The sequence below is a fragment of the Phodopus roborovskii genome, unplaced genomic scaffold (genome assembly GCF_943737965.1).
Source record: "Phodopus roborovskii unplaced genomic scaffold, PHOROB, whole genome shotgun sequence".
NCBI classification, from domain to species: domain Eukaryota; kingdom Metazoa; phylum Chordata; class Mammalia; order Rodentia; family Cricetidae; genus Phodopus; species Phodopus roborovskii.
Window position 1 is genome coordinate 5035353 of NW_026126461.1, and position 20031 is coordinate 5055383.

Consider the following 20031-nt stretch of genomic DNA (forward strand, 5'->3'; position numbering starts at 1 on the left):
CAGGGAACCGGTATGAAGGTATGAAAGGAGTTAATGTGTTATTTTCCCGGGGTGTAACTTTGAACAGGTCTCTTCGTGCGCTTCCTTTAGAAACGATCGCTCCTTCCTCACACAGAACGGCCGGGTCTCTGGGCAGCTCTGGGCAGCACCGTGGCGTGCGTGGGGCGGACTGAGCAGACTCAGGTTCAAGCAGCCACCGAGGAGGAGCGCGCGTGTCCTCCTGCACAGCTAGAGAGGCCGCAGGGGCCGAGCTGGGCCCTGCGCGCGTCCGTTGCCAAGGCCGCGCGGCCCTAGAGACCGGGCGCGGGTGGCGCGCGCAGGCGCGGTGGCGAGCTGCGGTGCACTGTGGGATGGGAGACCGGCGCGCCGGGACGGCGGGCATCTCGGGGCACCGGGCGGAGGCGCGGCGCGCGAGGAGGGGAGCGGGCTGTCGCGGGCGCCAGCGCCATGAACGCCGCAGTGGTGCGGCGGACGCAGGAGGCGCTGGGCAAGGTGATCCGGAGGCCGCCGCTCACCGAGAAGCTGCTGAACAAGCCGCCGTTCCGCTACCTGCACGACATCATCACCGAGGTGGGCGCGGGCTGGGTGCGGGTCAGGTCAGGTTCCCAGTCGAGATGCGGTGGGGGTAGGGGTAGGCTGCGGGAGTGGGTGAGGGCCAGGGTAGGGTGCCTGATCAGTTAAGGATCAGGGTAGGTATGTGGCGGGGTGAGGGTCGGGGTGAAGGTTAGGGTTGGGTGTGGACGAAGTGAGTGTCGGGGTGCGGGTCCGGGTAGGGTGAGGGTCAGAGTAGGATGTGGATCTGAATAGGATTCGGGTTGGGGTGAGGCTCAGAATAAGGTTGGGTCAAGGTGAGTGTTCAGGTAGAGTGAGGGTCGGGTGGAAGGACCCAGTAGTGTGAAGATCGGGGTAGGGTGCCGGTCAGGGTTCAGGCCTAAAAGTGGAGGTTAGTCCCTGGGTGCAGATCTAGACGAAGGTGGGGTTAGTGAGGGTGAGCCGTAGGTGCTGGTTGAAATGAGAGGGAGGTGAGGGTGGAGATGCAGGTCCCGATGAGGGTGAGGGTTGGGCTTCAGTTGGAGTGAGGGTAGAGTGGTGCTGGTCAGTGTGACGGTCAGGATTGGTCGCAGGTTCCGGTTGGGTTAGAGGGTCATGGCCCGGAGCTGGTCTGAGCCTGGGTCTGGGGAAGGGTCTAAGGTCAGCCTGTGGATTGGAGGGCCAGGCTGATAGGGAGGGTGCTGTCCAGGGTTTGAATTCAGGGTCTAGGGTTGGTTGTAGGTTTGGAGGGCTGGGCTTGGCTGGCCAGGTTGTAGGCCCAGGCCAGGGTGAAGGTTGGGTCAGGCTGTTTGGGTAGAAAGATCTAAGGGTCAGGGTTCAGGTATGGAATGCAGAGTCAGACTGTAGGTTAGGGGTCTGGAGCCAGAAGCTGAGGCTGGGGTGGAGGTCGAAGCCAGGACTGATATCATTATGTAGGGCTGAGCCTTGGGACCCGGTCAGGGCGCTGTAGGGGCTGGAGTGTATGTTAGAGGTCTAGAGTTGGGCTTTGCTTTCACTGAGGCCTGGGTAGGGGGGAGGGCCTTGCCTGGGGGCAGATTAAGAGTTTGGTTAGGGAAACGTGCCTTCCATGTTGGGGACCCAGGCCCACAAGGTCTTGGGACCTGCATTGCTTTACCACCTCATATAAGGAGGCTTCTGCCCCCACAAAACACTCATAATTCTACCCCCCCCATTACTGTTGTGTCTCTTTAGAGCAAGTCTTCCATTTGTTAGCCAATCTGCAGGGCGCTACACTGGATGAGGTACATAGCGTTGTACAATAGTCACAGTTGTGTGGAGTCTGTCAGGGCTTCTGATAACTCCAGAGTATCACTGCAGGGGGTGAGCACAATCGGCATGGTACTCCAGAGGGTCTCTGGGACTTGGGGTATTGTTGGTCTCCCCTGGTGTCCCTCAGACTTCCTCCTCTCAGCAGGTTGGGCACCTTAGTCTTTCTACCCTTCGCTTTACTCATTCTGGCCCTCCTACCCTAGCTGGTAATGGGTGCTGTCGAGAATGTGGCCCTGTGGGTTAGCGGTCTTAGGTGTGCCCAGGAACACTCTGGAACCCACCCTCATCCCAAGGGCTCCGATGACTGGTAGTTTCCTCCCAGACTGTGAGACACTTGGAGCCTGTCCTGGAAAGCCTGAGGAAGGGATTCTCTGTGTGGAGGCCCAGGAAATGGTCCGTTGCTGCCCTCCAACACAAAGGTGCCAACAAGCACTAGCCAGTGTGGCTCTGGCCTGTCACAGTGGGCACTGCCAAGCTGGTACTGTTCTTCTGTACCATCAGCCCATGGCTTACTGGGTTGCACTTTATCTCAGGAATGGAGTGCATCTTGTGGGAGGCAGGAGGAACATTAAAGTGGAAGTGGACAGATAAGGGGTAAGGTCCGCTTTTCTTCTAGACTTTACTGGGTCCAGTGGTGAAGCTAGTATGCTCTGGTATAAAGATAAGTACACTAGCTGTTACCTCCTTGTCAGAATTGACTTGGAAGGATTGTCAGGTCACAGGTGGAGAGTGTTGCATTCAAGTCACCTTCAAGGGGTTAGCTACAACTAGCTGACTGTTTCTTCATTAAGTAAACCTCTGTTCTGTGACATGAATGTCCCTTGTCACACAATTTAAGCTGCCATTGTCCTGGGAAAATCTGAGCAAAGGCAGTTTCAGTAATGTTAGATCAGGATGCTCTGGTGGTCCGCGTGCCAGCTGCCTTCTTAAAAACGAACCCAGCACAAGCCCAGCCCACCTTAGTAGTATGGCTCTCCTGAAGTTTGCTGTGAGATAGACTCTTCAGGATGAATAAATAACTAGCATGATGTAGCTAAAGTAGCTGTAGCCCTATCCCAGAGGAGGAGGTGGCATTCACATGGGGCTGTCTTGCTGGCATTGTTTTTAAACCTACCTCCTGGTAATGTGTCACTGTGTACCATTTGCCTAATTATGCATGTCCTTGCTGAGTACCTCCTTGCTGAGTACTGAGTAACTCCTTTCTGGAGTCCACTCCCCCAACTTGGTCCGAGTGCCCTGGTGACGGGGTGTGTCGGCAGATCCTCCTCTGGTATATAAAAGCTGTTTGTGTCTCCCTGGAGTGCCTCAGTTTGTGGTCTCGAGTTGCTGCAAAGGGACTGGAGTCAGGCCTGGTGTTACAGTGGCCTCAGGCTTCTGCTGCCCCGTGTAACTTTGGCCCCTCTGATGGACCCTGGCGGCCTGGACTTGTCTGTTTTCTTTTGGTCAGTGTGTACTTCCCAGCGCTTCCCTGTCACTCTGGCCTCCCCGTGGCCCTCCCGTTCCCTCCTGTGAACTTCCCAGCACCTGCTCAGTGTTGGTAGTCTTTGCTGACTTCATAGCTGGTTGTTCTTTGAAGCCTGGGCCCCACATAAATTAGCATCAAATGTTTGTTGAGGAAGGGAATGAGGCAATTAGGCTGTAGGTGTGGCTGGGTTCTGACCTCTCCTGAGAGTGCGGATGAGTGGATGAGATCCATGAAGGGGCTGTCCAGTGAGGTGTGCTTGATGGTTCCTCTGTCTTCTGTAGGTGATCAGGATAACTGGCTTCATGAAGGGCCTCTACACAGATGCTGAGATGAAGTCAGATAACGTCAAGGTAGGTTCTTCTGTGAGTTAGTTCCTTTTCTCCACACCCTTGTCTTCAAGAATGGAGCATGCTTTACAGGCTGCACACTGTTATGTGTATCATCCCTATGCTGATAGATGGGTGGGATGCAAGGCTCCCTTGTTTCATTTTCTCATTTGTGGTAACAACATGCCATGCTAAATTTGTCTATTGGAAAGCAGTGCAAGTGGGGCTGGAGAGATGGCTCAGAGGTTAAGAGAACTGGCTGCTCTTCCAGAGGTCATGAGTTCAATTCCCAGCACCCACATGGTGGCTCACAACCATCTATGATCTGGTGCCCTCATCTGGTCTGTTACATGCAAGCAGAACAGTGCATACATAATAAATAATTAAAAAGGAAAGAAAAGAAAAGCAGTGCAAGCTGCTCAAGGTATTTATTTAAAAATCAAGATTGTATTTTAAAATAGTTTTATTTTTTTAATTTCATACATTTATGCAGAGTATTTTGATCATATCCATGCACCACTGCATCTCTCCGACTTCCAGCTCTCCTGGTACTTCCTACACTATCTTCCTCTCAAGTGCATGGCTTCCTTTTTAAGAAGAAAGGGGAAAAAAACCCAAACCAAAAATGTGTGTGTGTATGTGCTTGTGTGTGTGTGTGTGTATGCCCACATGTGTGTGGTATGTGTGTAGGTGTGTGTGTGTGTGTGTGTGTGTGTGTATGCCCGCATGTGTGTGGTATGTGTGTAGGTGTGTGTGTGTGTGTGTGTGTGTGTGTATGCCCGCATGTGTGTGGTATGTGTGTAGGTGTGTGTGTGTGTGTGTGTGTGTGTTGCGCGCACACGCCTGTGGAGTCTAGAATAGGATGTCAGTCCTCTGGAGCAGAGTAGCAGGCGGTTATGAACCATCTGAGGTGGGTGCTGGGAACTGAAACTCGGGACCTCTGTAAGAGCACTATACACTTTTAGTTACCCAGCCGTTTCTCCAGCCCCAAAGTATTTATTTTAATATTTGTCTCTTGCATGGAAATACTTCAGGATAAAGATGCAAAAATTAGCTTCCTGCAGAAAGCCATAGATGTGGTCATGATGGTCTCGGGAGAACCCTTGTCAGCAAAACCAGCTAGAATTGTGGCCGGGCATGAGCCTGAAAGAACCAATGAGCTACTTCAGTTGATTGGCAAGTGCTGCCTCAACAAGGTAGGTGCAAGCCCACCTTATGAAGCCCTTCCTGACAGGCAGCTTGTCCTGGACCGGCAGAGCTGGTGTGAAACGCTTTCCTAGTGCATGCTTAAGGAGCGGGTGGAAGCAGGTGTGTGAGCGAGCAGTCCCTTCTGCCGAGAGCCGTGGTTATTTGGGACTTGGCTGGCAGGATAGGAAATTCGCCTACAGAGACCTGCCTAGTACCCTGGATGGCTGTGAGGGATGCAGGAGCTAGAATCTACTTTTGATGGGACCTGAGGTAGTTTTCTGTTGTGTTAAACCCAAGTGACAACCATCCCAGTGGGCATACAGTTTCGTAGTTTGAACACGTTAGTGACATGTGGTCATCACTGTTGTCCACTCTTCATTTGCAAAACTAACATTCTGTACCCATCAGGTAATAATGTCCTCTCCTGCTCCTTCCATCCCAGTAACAACTGTTCCCTCCCTGTCACCGTGAGTGTGACTGTTCACACACCTCATGGATGCTGCGTCCCCAGTGACTCACAGGCCCCATTTTCCCTCATCATACTTACAATTTTGAAATCTCCTTTGTAATAGCTGTACTGATATATGTGTGGGGATTAGATCCTGGGATCTGTGGTGTTCTGTGGGTTACTGGAGTCACACACATGTCCACACTGACAGTTTCGTAGAGGGGTGGCAGGATTATCAGCTGGACTGTCATTAGGAATGGCTGTCAAATGAGGGCTTTGTTCCTAACATTTTTATAGTGTATCCTCCAAACCTCTACGGTGGGAAGAAAATCTGTTTAATGAACTGTCATTAAATGCTCCATTTTCATTGGCTGTATGTGTTAACATCATTTCCTCTTCCCTGACATGGCCAACAAGCTCTCCAGCGATGAGGCAGTGAAGAGAGTCTTAGCTGGGGAGAAGGGGGACTCGAGAGGTCGGGCCTTACGGACCTCCAAAGCGCATGAGTCTGACAACAAGAACGCGAAGGAAGAAGACTCCAGAACTCATAAAGAGGCGAGTTGTAGGCTGACCGTCTTTGAAATAGCAAGTCTTTATGACTTAAGTAAAATGTGAAAAATGATGTACATGTACGCATATTTTTCTTCAGGATAAAAGAAACTCTGAGGTAAAGGAGAGGAGCACAAGTGTGGAGCACAAACAGAAGGAAGAATTGAAAGAAGAAAACAGACCCCGGGAGAAGGACAAGGACAAGGACAAGGAGAAGGCAAAGGAGCCTGACAGAGACCGACACAGAGACTCTGACAAGGATAAACTCAGAGAAGGGGAGCGAGAGAAAGCCAGGACACGCACCAAGCAGGACAGGGACAGAAGCAACAAAGACCGGGACAGAGAGGCGGAAAGGGACAAGGAGAGGGACAGGAGGGGCGAGGGTGGGAAAGAGAAAGAGAGGCTGAAGGACCGAGACCGCGACAAGGGAAAAGACCGGGAGCGGCGGAAAGCGAAGAATGGGGAACATTCCCGTGACCCTGACAGGGAGAAAAGCAGAGACCCAGACAAGCCGGAGAGAAAGGCATGGCCGCAGTCAAGCTTTCCTTGTTTTCTAAGATTGATTTATTTGGTAGTCTTAGGTTTGTGTGAGTGTTTGAATGAGTTTATGTGTACCATGTATGTATGTGCACGAGCCCCTGGGGCCCAAGACAGCATCACTTACCCTGGTGCTGGGGTTACCGTTGGTTCTGAGCTGCCGAGTGGATGCTGGAACTGAACCCAGGTCCTCTGCAGGAGCAGCCAGTGCTCAAAGTCCCTCCAGCCCCAAGGCATACTTGGAGATCATGGTGTGCTCTCTAACATAGTTTCTGTCCTACTTTTGCTTTTTTAAAGACTTAGTTTTTATTTTTAATATTTTAGAGTTTGTGTGAATGTGTGCCATGTATGCTGGACGCACAGGTGGTTGTGAGCTGCCTGATGTGTGGGTGCATGAAGTGTGTGCAAATGTGGTGTGTGCATGCCATGGTGTGGAGCCAGAGGACAGCTTCGTGGAGTCGACTCTCCAAACCTTTGTGCTGGGTTCTAGAAATCTAACTCAGGGTGCTGGGTTTGCGTGAAAAATGCTTTTACACTCTGAACCACCTTACTGGCCTAGTTCTTTAAAACTTGAAATGTTTTTGTCACTTATTAATAGTACTTCAGCCATTTAACTCAGCATTATTCAGGAAGCTTTCAAACATTTAAAATACCCTTAAGCACATACTCTAGGTTTTACTGTTCACTGTTGAATTCCTGGTCTAATAGAGTGTTGGTACACAGTAGGCATACAGCAGATCTTAGGTGAAGGAGTGAATCAAGCATCCAGGAAAGGGATAGTCGGCTTTTCCGATGTTGAATCTTCGGATGGGGTTGTTCAGTTCATAACAGCCTATGAAGTATCTGGGTAGCCAGAAGGTGAATTGAGATAGGGAGCCAGGGAACACTGCTGTCCAATGCCTTCTCTTCTTGGAAGACTCTTGGGGTGTCTAGGCAGAGCACTGTGGCTCTCAGATCTGGCGCGGCGATGTGCCCCATTGTGACAGGTTCTCTTGTTTGTACTGCATCTCTGTGGCTTTCTTTTCATTGTTAATAATACAGATTTGAATAATTCTAAAGTGTAACAAAGTATTCTTCTTTTTCTTTTTATAGTCAGCAAGCTCAGGGGAGATGTCTAAAAAGTTGTCAGATGGAACTTTCAAAGATGCCAAAGCAGAGCTGGAGGTAAATTTAAAGACAGGCTTTCTTTCTGTGTGTGTGCTTGCTTTTCTGGTACCATGATAAAACACAGACCCAAACTAACCTGGGGTGGTGAAGGTGTATTTGACTTATGCTTGCACACCAGTCTATCATCAAAGGAAGCCTGGAGGCAGGCCTGAAGCAGAGACCATAGGAGAGCACTGCACACTGCACACTGCCTTGCTCCCAAGCTCTCAGTCAGCTGCTTCTCTGTAGTCTGGGCCCACCTGCCAGGGATGGTACTGCACACGTCAATCAGCAGTCCAGAGAGTGCCCCCCAGAATGCTCCCAGACCATCTGATGGAGGCAGTTTCTCCTTTGCCTTGCCTTCTCCTCCCTCCCCCCCCCCCTTTCCCTTTTCTTTTTCCCCTTTCCCCATTCCGCTCCATTCTGAGACAGGGTTTCTCTGTGTAGCCCTGGCTGTCCTGGAGCTTTCTCTGTAGACCAGGCTAACCTCAAACTGAGAGACCAGTCTGTCTTTGCTTCTTGATTGCTGGGATTAGAGATTTGCACTGTTACACCTGGCTCTTGAGGGAGGCAGTTCTTAAACTGAGGTTTCCTCTTATCTTGTTTCTCTAGTTTGTGGCAAGTTGATAATAAAAGCCTATTTGTGTGTGTGTGTGTGTGTGTGTGTTTGAGAGAGAGAGAGAGAGAGAGACCATAGGTGTAGGTGTCTCTCTGCCATGATGTTTGTGTGGAGATTGGAGGATACCCATGGTGTCAGTCCTCTCCCACCTTTTTGGAGACAGGATCTTTGTTGTTTTCTGGTTTATTCTCCAGGCTAACTGGGCCAAGTTTCCTGGTCTTCTGTCTTCACCTCTCACCTCTCTGTAGGAACAGAGGGATTGTAGGCACCCAGCTTTTCTGTGGATTCTGGACTTCCAAACTCAGGTCTTTACACTTGTGGGCGTTTTAGTTACTTTTCCTGATGCTGTGATGAAAATGCCCTGACAGAAGCAACTGAAGGGAGAAAGGGTTTGATTTGGCTCGTACTCTGTTAAAGCAGGGAAGCCATAGCCACGGGAGCTTAGGGAACTGATCATGCTTTCCAGACTGTGCCTGGTGCCAGTGGCAGGGGTAGGAGTGTCTTTCCATCCATTCATCTATCCCAGAAGCCCGTTTCTCAGGTGATTGCAGATCTATCCAATTGGTCCAGTGGGCTGAAGGACCATTTGCAGGCAGCACTTACCACGGAGTCATCTTCCCAGCCTTGAAGAACAGCTTTAAGAGATGTCAGTTTAGACTTGCATTGAAGCTTGTGAGTCCTGTCTCCTCTGGTCTGCTGGGCCTGGGAGGAGAGGGTGTTGTGCTTAAATTGCACTGTTTCATGGATATTCTGTTGTGAAAGCTGTGGTGTACCTGGTTTACCACCTACTGGGTAGTGGGATGTCTGTGGGCACTTCTGGGTTATGCACATCTAGTATGTATAGATCATTCGGGGAGCTGGTGGAGGTGGCTTCCAGGGATAGCCAGGTAGAGGGATCTATCCAAGCTCTGCCTGGTGAATTTCAGACCCTACAATATGTCTCCTATAGCTGATGTACAATCATGGCATCATCCCTTTGTATGCTGGACTCATCAGTGGTATTGAGGGACCACTGAAGGGGTTGAAGCCATTTTTCTGTAATTCGTCTTGAAGTATTCAGAACCAGGAGATGCAGGCATCTGGAGCAGGTCCTGGGGTTGGGGACATGGGCCTGTGTGAGGATGGGGGTGTGGGGCTGTGCCAGGCAAGGAAGGGGTTTGGGGAATGGTTGGGGGAGGTTGGAGGAGGAAAGGTAGAGAGAACGAGGACGGAGGTGGGGGTGAAGGTTTGAAAGGAGGGGGAGGGATAGAGGGAGAGGACTACTGTGTTCTCGCTGACTCCTTTTGTTGTCAGTTTTTATTACAATAGTTTTTATTACAGTTGCTAGCAGTTTTCATTACAACAGAGTTCTGTACAAATCCATTTTGGTAATGGAGCGCAGTCATGTACCACATTTGATATCTTGGGCAGTGATGAGCTGCATGTAAGATGGGGCCCTGGAAAGCTGTATATCTAGTTAACACTGTGGATCTTGGTTTGTGTAAATGCTACCCCCTGAGGTGTTGAATCACTGAGGACCTCACCTGCTGCACAGCACAGTTTGACCTGTGTCTTGTCCTTCAGCCTAGGACTATGTGGCAACAGAGGTAGGCTCCTCATAGGCACATCTCACAGTGTTTTCTCTCAGTGAGTGGCACAGAGGGATCGAAATGGAGGGCAAGGAGGTTTGCTGTCCTCTGTGTCTTACCGCGGGTTCGAGGGTGTGGTCACATGGGGATGGCATGGTCCCTCAAGCCAAAGGATGTATCCTGTTATACTCTTCCAGCAGAACATGAAAAGTAATTTCTGATGGACTCGAAGTGCAATGTGCCAAGTGACTCTTTCTCCTCTCTTTCAGGTTGAGGTTTCTGTGGGAGCATCCAGGTCCTTGACATCAAAAGCATCAAAACGGAGATCTAAGAACTCACTGGAAGGTACTGGAAAGCTGCCTGTGTGTGTAGCTGAGATGGAGACCGGCCTTTATGTATGGGCAGAGTGTAGTAGAAGGAAACCTTGGGGAGCACAGGACTGCCACACCTGGGGGTGGGTGGGTAGACTCTAAAACTGGAGATTGTGGTTTCTGCATGTATTCACAGAGGGGCATGTGTATATGTATGCCACCCAGGGCAGGAGAACCTGTCGAAATCTAAAGGGTGCATTGAACTTCCTTTCAGAATTGCTTGTCAGTCATCTCGGTCTCATGGGCTCTTCTGCTCTGTTAGAAAGAGTTCAACCCTGTTGCAGATCAAACACAGAGCCCACAGACAGAGCTGTTGCACTTAAAGAAGGAATCGTGTTGAAAGCCGAGCTCACAGGCCTGGCCTGGGATTTGCTCAGCTGACCAGCAGTCAGGCCAGCAGAGCATGGGGATCCTGGGACAGCCGCTAGTGCTGGAGGCTTCACTCAAGTGCAGAGTAGCTTTGTTGATCAGCAGTAGTTTTATAAGAACCCCCTCTTCCTAACCTGTGATGTCAGAAGAGACAGGAATGTGGTGGTTGGGGTTCTTCGTTCAGCAATGACTCCTCGCCTAGCTTGTGATGCTGTGGTGACATTTCATGTCCAAAAGCCTTTTCCTGTGCATGCCATCCGTGAGAGGAGCCCATAGGAACTGCTGGCATCAGGACAAGGGAGATGTCAGGCCTGAGCCACAGGGCTCCGTGGACGCCTCATCCCATCCCTTCTCTGTGCTCCAAAGCTCCCCAGATGTCACAGATGTGGGGATGTGACTCCTGGTGGGACTGTACTTGCCTGTGTCGGCAGTTTTGGGTTGCTCCGATGCACCTGTTGTCCTGGCCTGACTGCTGTGGAGGCGAGTGGTGGTGTTCATTTCACAAAGCCCTTGTTAGGACGAGCAGTGTTTAAATGTGCTCCTCTCGCTTCTTAGTTCGTTTTCACGTGGCTTGGCTTCTGACTTGCCTGAGCACATAATAATATTGCAGTTTATGGTAGAAGCTGAGGCTCTGGATTGTTCAGAGTGGCGTCCTGGTGAGCTGCATTTCCCTGCTCTCTGGGACACTATGTCTTCTGTTACCTGCCTTCTGCTGTTGTCCTTTTAAAAGAGGTTTTATTTAAATTATGCTGTTTTGATTTGTTTATCTTTACAGAGTAAAAAAAAAAAATTATTTGAGACCAAGTCTCACTCTATAACCCTGGCTGGCCTTGAACTCAGAGATTCCTCTGCCTCTGCCTCCTGAGTGCTGGTATTAAAGTTGTGCACCACCATGCCTGGGGTGCTGTATTCTGGTTTTTCTTCTAGTTAGATCACTTATACTTACCCTACTGCCAGGAAGTAAGTAGACTAACTTGTCATGACTTGTGTTGACTATGTTTTCCATAATATGGGAGTTCTGGCTGTGTGTGGCTTGCTGGGGTGTCTTAGTTGAGGTGGTTGTTGATACCTCGTGTTGTTTTAATTTTGTTTCTGGGAGCCCTGTTCTCCTCCTCGCCCTGCTTTTTCTTGGTGGTTTTGTTTGAGACAGGATCTTACTATGTAGGCAGCCTCAAACACGCTTTGTAGTCCAGCAGGCTGCCTCAGCCTCCTGAGAGCGGGATCAGAGGTGTGCATTGCCACACCCTCGACTTAGTATTTGCTAGCTTGTGGCAGCTTTGTGACTCTGTCTCTCTGTCCCTCTTCGTCTTCCTTCTCTGTGTCTCCTCTCTTCTGTGATCCTCAAGAGAATATTCCATCAGGGACTTGCAAGAATACTTACTGTGAGCCTGACAGAGCTGGCAGCTGCTCAGTGGACTTTTATCTTCAGCCTCACTAGCCAGGCACCGACTCACCGTAGGCCCTCCCCTCAGCAAGGCTGAGCACACCACACAGTCTGCCTTCCTTGAGTAGGCCATCACTTGAGCAAATGTGCTAACCCACAGGTGCCCAGGACACTGGGTTTGGGTGTTTGGTTTGATCTTTGTATCCACTATGAAGAATAAGGGATTCAGACATGAGTAGACTCTTAAGGCTCTTCTGGAATCACCATAGCACTTAAGAGATAGATGAGAATATGATACTTTTACTTACTCAGAAACAGCTCGTATTTTACGTATTTCTAACACACACACACATATCGAGCTGGGGAGATGGCTCAGTGGTTAAGAGCACTTGGCTGCTCTTCCACAGGACCCAGGTTCTGTTCCCAACACCCACATGGCAGCCAGTAACTCATAACTTCAGCTACCTCCTTCTGACTCCCTGTGTACCAGGCATGCAGTGACAGATACACAAATAGACAAAACACCCATGCACTATACACATATAGCTATATATTCAGGACTTACCGAATTCATCTTAGTTCCTTTGCTTGGCAACTGCAGCATTTGTAAGTTTAACACTTACTTTCCCCTGAGAAAGAACACAACGCTTCCTACCATAAAGCTAAGAAGGACCCTAGCGTGAATCAGCTTGGTAAGATCCCTTAAGCAGCAGTGAGGCTGGGAAGTGAGTCTGTGGGTGGAACTAGTCAGTGTCTAGTTAGTCCTTTGCATCAGGGTGATCTCTGACCACAGACGGTGACCACTCAGTGCCTGCTCCTATGTGAGGTCAAGCCTCATCTCTGGAGTGTTTCCCCAGGCTACAGCAGATGGGAAAGGACGGTGGGCTCTGTCAGGGTTGCCGCAGTGAGCTGCCGCATCTTGCTCTCTGTCAGCCATGGACTGAAGTTGCCCACTTGAACCTTCCTTCCTTCCTTTCCTGGGCAGAATCCAAAGTACAGCAAGACTGCTGGAGTACAAACCTGTATAAATGAAGGAAAATGAACCCAAGAGAAGCAGGGATGAGGGGCTCAGGCAAGAAGAGCCTCAGGAAGCCGGGGCGTCAGCTCCAAGCTGCCTAGGGAGAAAGAGGCCCTGTAGCAGGCCTGGAGCAGAGAGTGCGAGCTGTAGACTAGCTGTAGACTAGAGTGGAGACAGGGACAGTGGTTGGAGAAGGGCCCACATCAGCTGGCAGGGCCCTGAGAGACTGTCTTCTTGTCTGTGTGGGCTGCAGGTGTGTGCAGAAGGCCTTGGTGGATTTTACACAGGGTAGAGCTGAGATCGGGCTAGGGTGGGAGCGGGCAGCTAGAAGACATCGAGAGTTTGTAACACTGAGAGATGGTGGTGTGTGAAGATGACAAATGGTGGCTCAGCCCCAGAGCCATGGTGGGAGCCGGTGAGAGTTAGGGATTTGGCAGCATAGATGATGGATTGGATGCCACTAGCCTGGAAAGAAAGGACTCCAAGAACTCTGGGACATTCAAGTTGGCGATGTCTGAAGCAAGGTGTGCATAGGTGTGTGCACAGACTGCAAGTCATTTAGGCCTTGGTGGTGGAGAGTCCTAGAAGCAGTAGACTACAGATGAGTGCTCTTAAGTCTGCAGTAACAGGTGGTGTGGCCTTTAGATGGTTATGAGCCCAGATGCATGGTGGAGCAGAGCACCTGCCAAGACTCAGACTGGAAGATGGATCAGAGGAAAAGGTGGAGAGGGTGTCCTGAATGTCAAAGGAAGGACATGATGGAGAAGAGAGGGCATCATATTCAGTTTCCTAAGGGGTGTCCTGGGCCAGCTGAGAGTTGAGCACTGACTGGACAAGGCAGTCTGTTGGTGACCTTGGTAGTAGGCCCTGTAAACCCTAACTAAAGCAGCCCAAATACAAAATGCCTTACAGCATTTTAATCTGCTGTTAACTGTTTTATGTCAGGAAGGAAAGAGGATAATATTTCAGCTAAGATTTTAGACTCCATAGTGTCGGGACTAAATGACGAACCAGATCAGGAAACGACAGCTTCAGAAATAGGTAAGAAAATACATCCTTCAGTTTGACTCCTCTGGTTTTGATACCAAATAGTTCCATGTCGATGGCACTGTTAAGAGAAACTGTCCTTCAGTTTAAATTCTTCCCAATTTTGGTACAGAATATTATGAATTATTTTTATTCTAATCACTTTAATGCTCATCATATTTTCCCTCTCTAACCTGAGGATCAGATATGACTTACCATCCAGTTTGATTTAATTTGCTAAGTTATGTGATCATTTTATTAAGTTGGCATGAAGTAAATCTTTAAGCTCCCTTCCCCCATTCTTCTTTTGAGACAGCATCTTCTTCTATAGCCCAAGCTGGTCTCAGATTCACAGTGATCTTCCTGTCTTAGATGCTGGGATTACAGATGTGTGCCACACCAGCTACATGCCTTTTTGTATAATGTACATACTATTACATGTGTTTGGCAGGCACAATGTTTGTGCATAACATGTTAAGGTGTAAGTCAAGACATTTTGCTCATTTTTTTTTTTTTTTTGAGACAGGGTTTCTCTGTGTAGCCCTGGCTGTCCTAGCATGTCCTGGCATGTCCTAGCATGAGACCAGGCTGGCCTCAAACTCAGATCTACCTACCTCTACCTCCTGAGTGCTGGGAGTAAAGGCGTGCACCACCACCGCCCTGCCCTTGCTCATCTGACACTGATAGTCATTAAGATAATGTGGATCGCTCCTTAGTTACATGTTTGTATCCCCATTGGCTCTGCTTTGTTTCATTCAGAATTCTCTACCGTTGAGGCTGTAAAAAGTGGGTTAGTGAGATGGCTCAGCAGGTAAAGATGCCTTCGGCCTGTCCTGACCACCTGAGTCTGACCCCTGGAACCCACGTGGTAGAAGGGGAGAAGTGTCTCCCACAGGTCGTTCTCTGAACTCCTCATGTGTGCCATGACCCACAGACACACACACACACACACACACACACACAGAGAGAGAGAGAGAGAGAGAGAGAGAGCTCCGTGGCACACTGTGACAATCACTGTAGTTAAAGCTAGAGAGGAAAAGAAGCGTACAGGATCACCCTCACTCTAACTTCCTGAGCTTTAGACCACATTCTTTTTCTTTTTAGTGTTTTTTTCTTATTTTACATATCAATCCCAGTTCCCTCTCCCTCCCATCCTCCCACTCCCCCCCACCCCCTTCCCATTCCCTTTCCATTCCCCAGGGAGGGTGAGTCCTTCCAGAAGGGATCATCATAGTCTTAGACCACATTCTTTAGAAAGAGAATCCTCAAGTTGTACTTAAGGAAAAACTTGATTTTAGAGGAAGATAAAATTTTTCTGGACTTAACCTTGTATCTACCAGATTTTGTAGTTTCGCCTTTTCCCTTGTTTTTGTTTTTTTTGATTTATTTTTTATTTTTATGTGAATTGGTGTTTTGCTGGCATGCATCTCTGGATGAGGGTTGTCGGATCCCCTGGAACTGAGTTATGAGTTTCCATGGGGGTGCTAGGTATTGGAAGCAGGTTCTCTGGAAGAGCAGTCAGTGTTCTTAACTGCTGAGCCATCTCTCCAGCCCCTTTCCCCTTGTTTCTGAAACAGAGTCTTCATTTCTTTTAGACTGGTTGGCCAGCAGGCTCCTGCTATTGTCCTGTCTCCACTTCCCTAGTGCTGGGGTTCTGGGAATGTGCCACCCTCCCTGGGTTTTTATGTAGGTCCTAGGGATCCAGACCCAGACTCCCATGCAGCACAGCAAACATTAAAATTCTGACACTATCTAAAACTAAAATGATGGCAAGTCACATCTGTGCATGGGTTCCTCTGGAACTCAGTCTTTAAGAGGGATGTTGGGACCATTTGTTCCCCTATTGGTGAGGAGGTAGAATGGGAAAATCATCTGTGGCTTCCTGTGTCAAGTCCAGCTCTGTACGTGGCTTCTCCAGGCTGTCAGTCTTGGTTGTCAGATACAAGGCTCTTAACCGGGGCAGTCAGTGTTCTTTCCGACACTGTGGGCCTGTCACCCTTCAGCCCCATCTTGTGATGGGGTTTTATTTTGGGGAGAGCTTTTCCCATCTGTAGAGGTGGTGGTGAGCGCTGGGAGGGCGTCTTCTTTTGTTTAGCTGTGACTCCCTATCCAAGACCCCTGAACGGCTCCTTCCTCTTCCGCTTACCCCTCCTGGCCTGGAGCAGACTTTCAGGTGGTTCCCTGAGCCATATTCTTGAGCCCCTGTGTGGGAGTGGAGGTAGCTGCTCTGAGAATGAGCGGGATGCAATCTATTTAAAACTGACAGCCCAGTGGGACCTTTGATGTAAAATAAATTGAAACCATTCTTAGGCTTATATTGAACAGTGTATGAATCTTATCTACAGGTGTGAAAACATAAGTTCTGTTCTTAAGAAGTGCAAACTGTACCGTTGAGTGTTCAGTAGCTTAGAGTGAAACCTGATGCCCCCTAGTAGGGTGAGTGTTACTCCTGTACTGCCCCCTAGTGGGGTGGTCAGGATGCGGCTCGTATGCTGCCCCTGGGTGGGTTCAGGTAACAGTGGTCAGGAGCAGAGTCCTGGCTTAGGAGTGCTGCAGGCACCTCTTGCCCAACCCCCCTGTCCTGCTGCTACACGGGTCTCAGCCAGAAACTAGGTCTTGCTACCTGCCTGGTTGCTGCTGCAGTCACTAGCATTGTCTCCCAGCACAGTTGTTTGGGAATTGAGAATTTACCAGCAGCTGTCAGTTCCTCAGGGCCTTCATGAGTATGATTTCCAGATCTGGTGTCCCAGTGTCCCCTGAAGGGTCCTTTCCCTGTGACAGCCTTTTATTCCTAGTTCTTCAGAGAGGAACTTGTCCTTTCTCGTTTTCTTTTTGAGATAGGGTCTCTCTATGTATGTAGTCCAGGGGACTCAAGAGCCTTCTACCTCCGCCTGCAGGAGCTGGGATGGTGGGTGTGCATCATTCTTGGCCTGTGTTTTCAAGGAAAGCAGCCATCTCCTGGCTGGCCGGTCCTTGTATGTGACAGGTCCTGCTGTGGGTTGCCAGAAGAGAGTGCATGGGTTTTGTTCCCATTTTGCTTTTGCAGGAGTGTTGAACTCACCAGCAGTCTACCCGTGTCCCCCGAGCCATGAGCACTACTTCCTGCATGCTTGCTGTAAAGTGAACGTGCAGCATGCGTGCTGGTTTCTCTAGTTGGGCATTTCTGGCTTTTCTGGTGCAGTAAGCCATTCTGCTCACTTTACCTCGCTCATTTTGTTTTATTGCTGTTACCAAAAATACAGCAAAGTATGGAAGTGCCGCTCACCCTGTACCGAGGCTTCATGTGAAGTTTATGCTGGCTTTGCCTCTGCTGTGCATTTTTAGGAGTGATTACAACGTATGATAAAAACATCTTGATACAAATTTTATGTAAAACTTCAGAGTGCAGCCCCCAGATCCAATAAAACTACATAGACATTCTCTGACATAACATTGCACAGAATTATTTTCTGATTATTATTTAAAATCCGAGCTGTGTTCTAATTTTTTAAAAATTTATTTTTACTGTTTGAAAATGTAGTTATGCAATCAGATTTGACAGCAGCCCTGTATGGCTGGCTAACACTGGGTAAAACCACTAATACAACACAAGAGTAGTAAAGGCTGCTTATGAATACCGGGGAGGTGTCGCTCAGTGGTTGACGTGCTAGCCCTGTAAGCCTCACTGGACTTTAGTCCTCAGGACCGGTGGAAAGAGCCGGTTGTGACATGCATTTGCTTGCCCACACCCATGCATCCATCCTGTCAATAATATACATAAATAATAAAAATACTATAAATAAATTAAAATAAAAAAATATAAAGAGGACCAATGGAAGTCAAGAAAAATGGTGAATGCTTGTATTCCCATTTCTTGGTTTGGGGAGGCAGGAGGATCTTGAGTTCAAGGCCAGCCTTGGCTTCATGTTGAGTTCAGGGTCAACCTGGGCTACATCAAACAAAACAAAACGCAAATAACCTCGCTCCGACAAAACTAAAAGCAAGCAAACAAAACCCAACACAAAAAACCAGTAGAGCTCGAGAAGGGTACAATTATATGATGATTCTGAGCTAAGAGTATAGCTCAGTGGTAGGGCGTTGCGTTAGTCTAGAATGTGCCAGGCCAGGCCTGGCTTGGGTGCCACCACCACCCTCCAAAATGAGTAAACTGATAAAAGCAGAAGGACAGGAACGAAGCCCCAGTGCCGTGGCTTCCCACAGGCACACTGTGATGCTGCTTTTGTAGAGCAGAAGTGCTTGGCGCTTGCAAGGCCAGTGGGACAGCGTGGGCTTAGTGGCACGTTCGGAGCTGGCAGTCCCCGCAGCTGCTGACCTGCTCGCTCTTAGGTCTTAGAATCTCATCTCATCTTTGGCTGCGCTCTATAACACGCTTGCAGTGCTTGGTGTCCTCATTCAGACTGTTAGGCCAGTGTCGTTACACATTGAAGAAAATTTCCTTATAAAGCCACACACCGCCGCTTATGTAGCCCTTCCTAACTAGACTGGCCTTTTGACAGTTAATGGCAGATTGTGTTGTGAACTGTTCCTTTGAATGGCCTTAAGAACTTACACAGTTGGGTTTCAGGAAACCTGTTTTCCAGGGCCCGTGAGAGGCCAGTTTCAGAGTTGTCCCACCGGCCATGCACAGCCTGCTCTCTGAGCCGTCTCTTGCTTTTAATATGGGAAGTATTTTATTTACCCCACGTCATGAACTTTTTTCTCTTTTTAAGACTTGCACATTAGTAGTCAGCAGATGGTATTTGAGACTCTATAATGTGTTGAGGGATACGTACCACGACAAAAGTATTTTCCCTTTGCTCTTTCTTTCCTGATGTGCCAACTGTGTGAAGCTGGGCTCGCAGGCCTGGCTGGTGGAGCTGCTGCATATGTGGCTCTAGGATGGGGAGGTAGGGCCAGTCTGATTGTCTAGGGAGTCCCCTGATCCCAGCTGCCCTGAAATCTGGGCCAGGCTCGTGTCTGGTATTCCCCTCCCTTGTTCATCCCAGAACTACATGTTCTCAGAAGCTACCCTTGTCATCCTTGGCATGTGGCAGGGTGGGAATAGACATGTGCTAGGCAGGCCGTTAGTCACAAGCCCTTCAGGACACAGTCTCGTGCCCAACTTTGAACTCTTCTGTCAGGATCCGAGAAGCCAATACTAACTGAACTAGTATTTCAGATGATAACTCAGCTAGTCTGTGGCGGGAGAACGCTGAGCCAGAGCCAGCAGTAAAACAGAAAGGTAAGAATGACCCCTTTCACAGCTCTTGGTGGGAGGAGACTCAACCACACAGAGGAAGCTAGCTGCCAGGTGCCAGTACTCTCCAGGGTGCAGCCAGGGCTGAGTATACCCTGATGTGGCAAGGGAGTCACCCCTGTCTTTCCCATAAAACAAGGTCATTGCCTGGTGGCACAGACAAGACACTCCTGGGCCTAGTGTGAAGTATTTGTGATGCCAGGGTGTCATGAATGATCGCTGACACAGATTCCAGGTTCACTGGTCAGAGCTCTGCAGGCCACTCCTGTTCGGAGGACTTCAGATAGCAAAAAAGATGGCTGCTGCCGGTCCTCTGTCTGCGATGCCAACAGTATCCAGATGCACCTTTCGAAGGACTGCGGTAGAATACCCCTCAGTCTGTTCCCAAAGCCTGGGAGCCTCCAGCAGGCTGGGCTTGTGCTGGGCTGCATGGTGGGTGCGGCCAGGTGAAGGTGATGATTGTCAACTAGTTTTTACAGAGTATTTGTCAAAGAGCAACTGTGTGTCAGGACCAAGGCAGGAACTGCATGGGAGACTAGGGCTACCAGGCCACCTGCCCTGGTGTTGGTTCAGGGCCTGAGGAGAGCTGAGATGCAAGCATGTGGGAAAACCATTGCACAGGAGATGATGGAAGAAGAGCGAGGGGAGGGACCGAGGATGGCCTGGGAAACGTGAGAGCCTGCCAGCACCCTCACAGAAGGGCTCCGAGCTGGGAACTGCTGATTTGGCTGGCCTGGTGTAGCAGAAGTGTGAAAAGAAGATGTGGGTATGGGAGAGGAGAGGTTCCTGCCAGGCTCTTCCAGACCTCACATGGCCATGTGAGGGAGGTTAGGAGATGGAGAGGTCCCTGCCAGTCCCTTCCAGGCTTTGAGGCAGAGCAGTGGGAGATGGTGATGTTTATGGTAGTGGCGGCATAGGTTATGTTAGATTCAGAAGCTCCATGTTAATTTAGGCTTGGAG

General features: G+C 49.5%; 1 protein-coding gene across 1 annotated transcript in view; it reads left to right on the plus strand.

Annotated features, from left to right (window-relative positions):
• Window positions 1–289: 289 nt before the first annotated feature.
• Window positions 290–20031, plus strand: part of Traf3ip1 (TRAF3 interacting protein 1) — a 37365-nt gene continuing 17623 nt past the window's right edge. Inside the window, exons 1-9 of the mRNA XM_051190797.1 lie at window positions 290–570; window positions 3568–3636; window positions 4647–4808; window positions 5666–5803; window positions 5898–6320; window positions 7427–7498; window positions 9937–10012; window positions 13755–13850; window positions 18994–19056. Of these exons, the coding sequence (XP_051046754.1) occupies window positions 448–570; window positions 3568–3636; window positions 4647–4808; window positions 5666–5803; window positions 5898–6320; window positions 7427–7498; window positions 9937–10012; window positions 13755–13850; window positions 18994–19056 (1222 nt within the window). The 5' untranslated portion in view covers window positions 290–447. The remainder of the gene's footprint in view (window positions 571–3567; window positions 3637–4646; window positions 4809–5665; window positions 5804–5897; window positions 6321–7426; window positions 7499–9936; window positions 10013–13754; window positions 13851–18993; window positions 19057–20031) is intronic.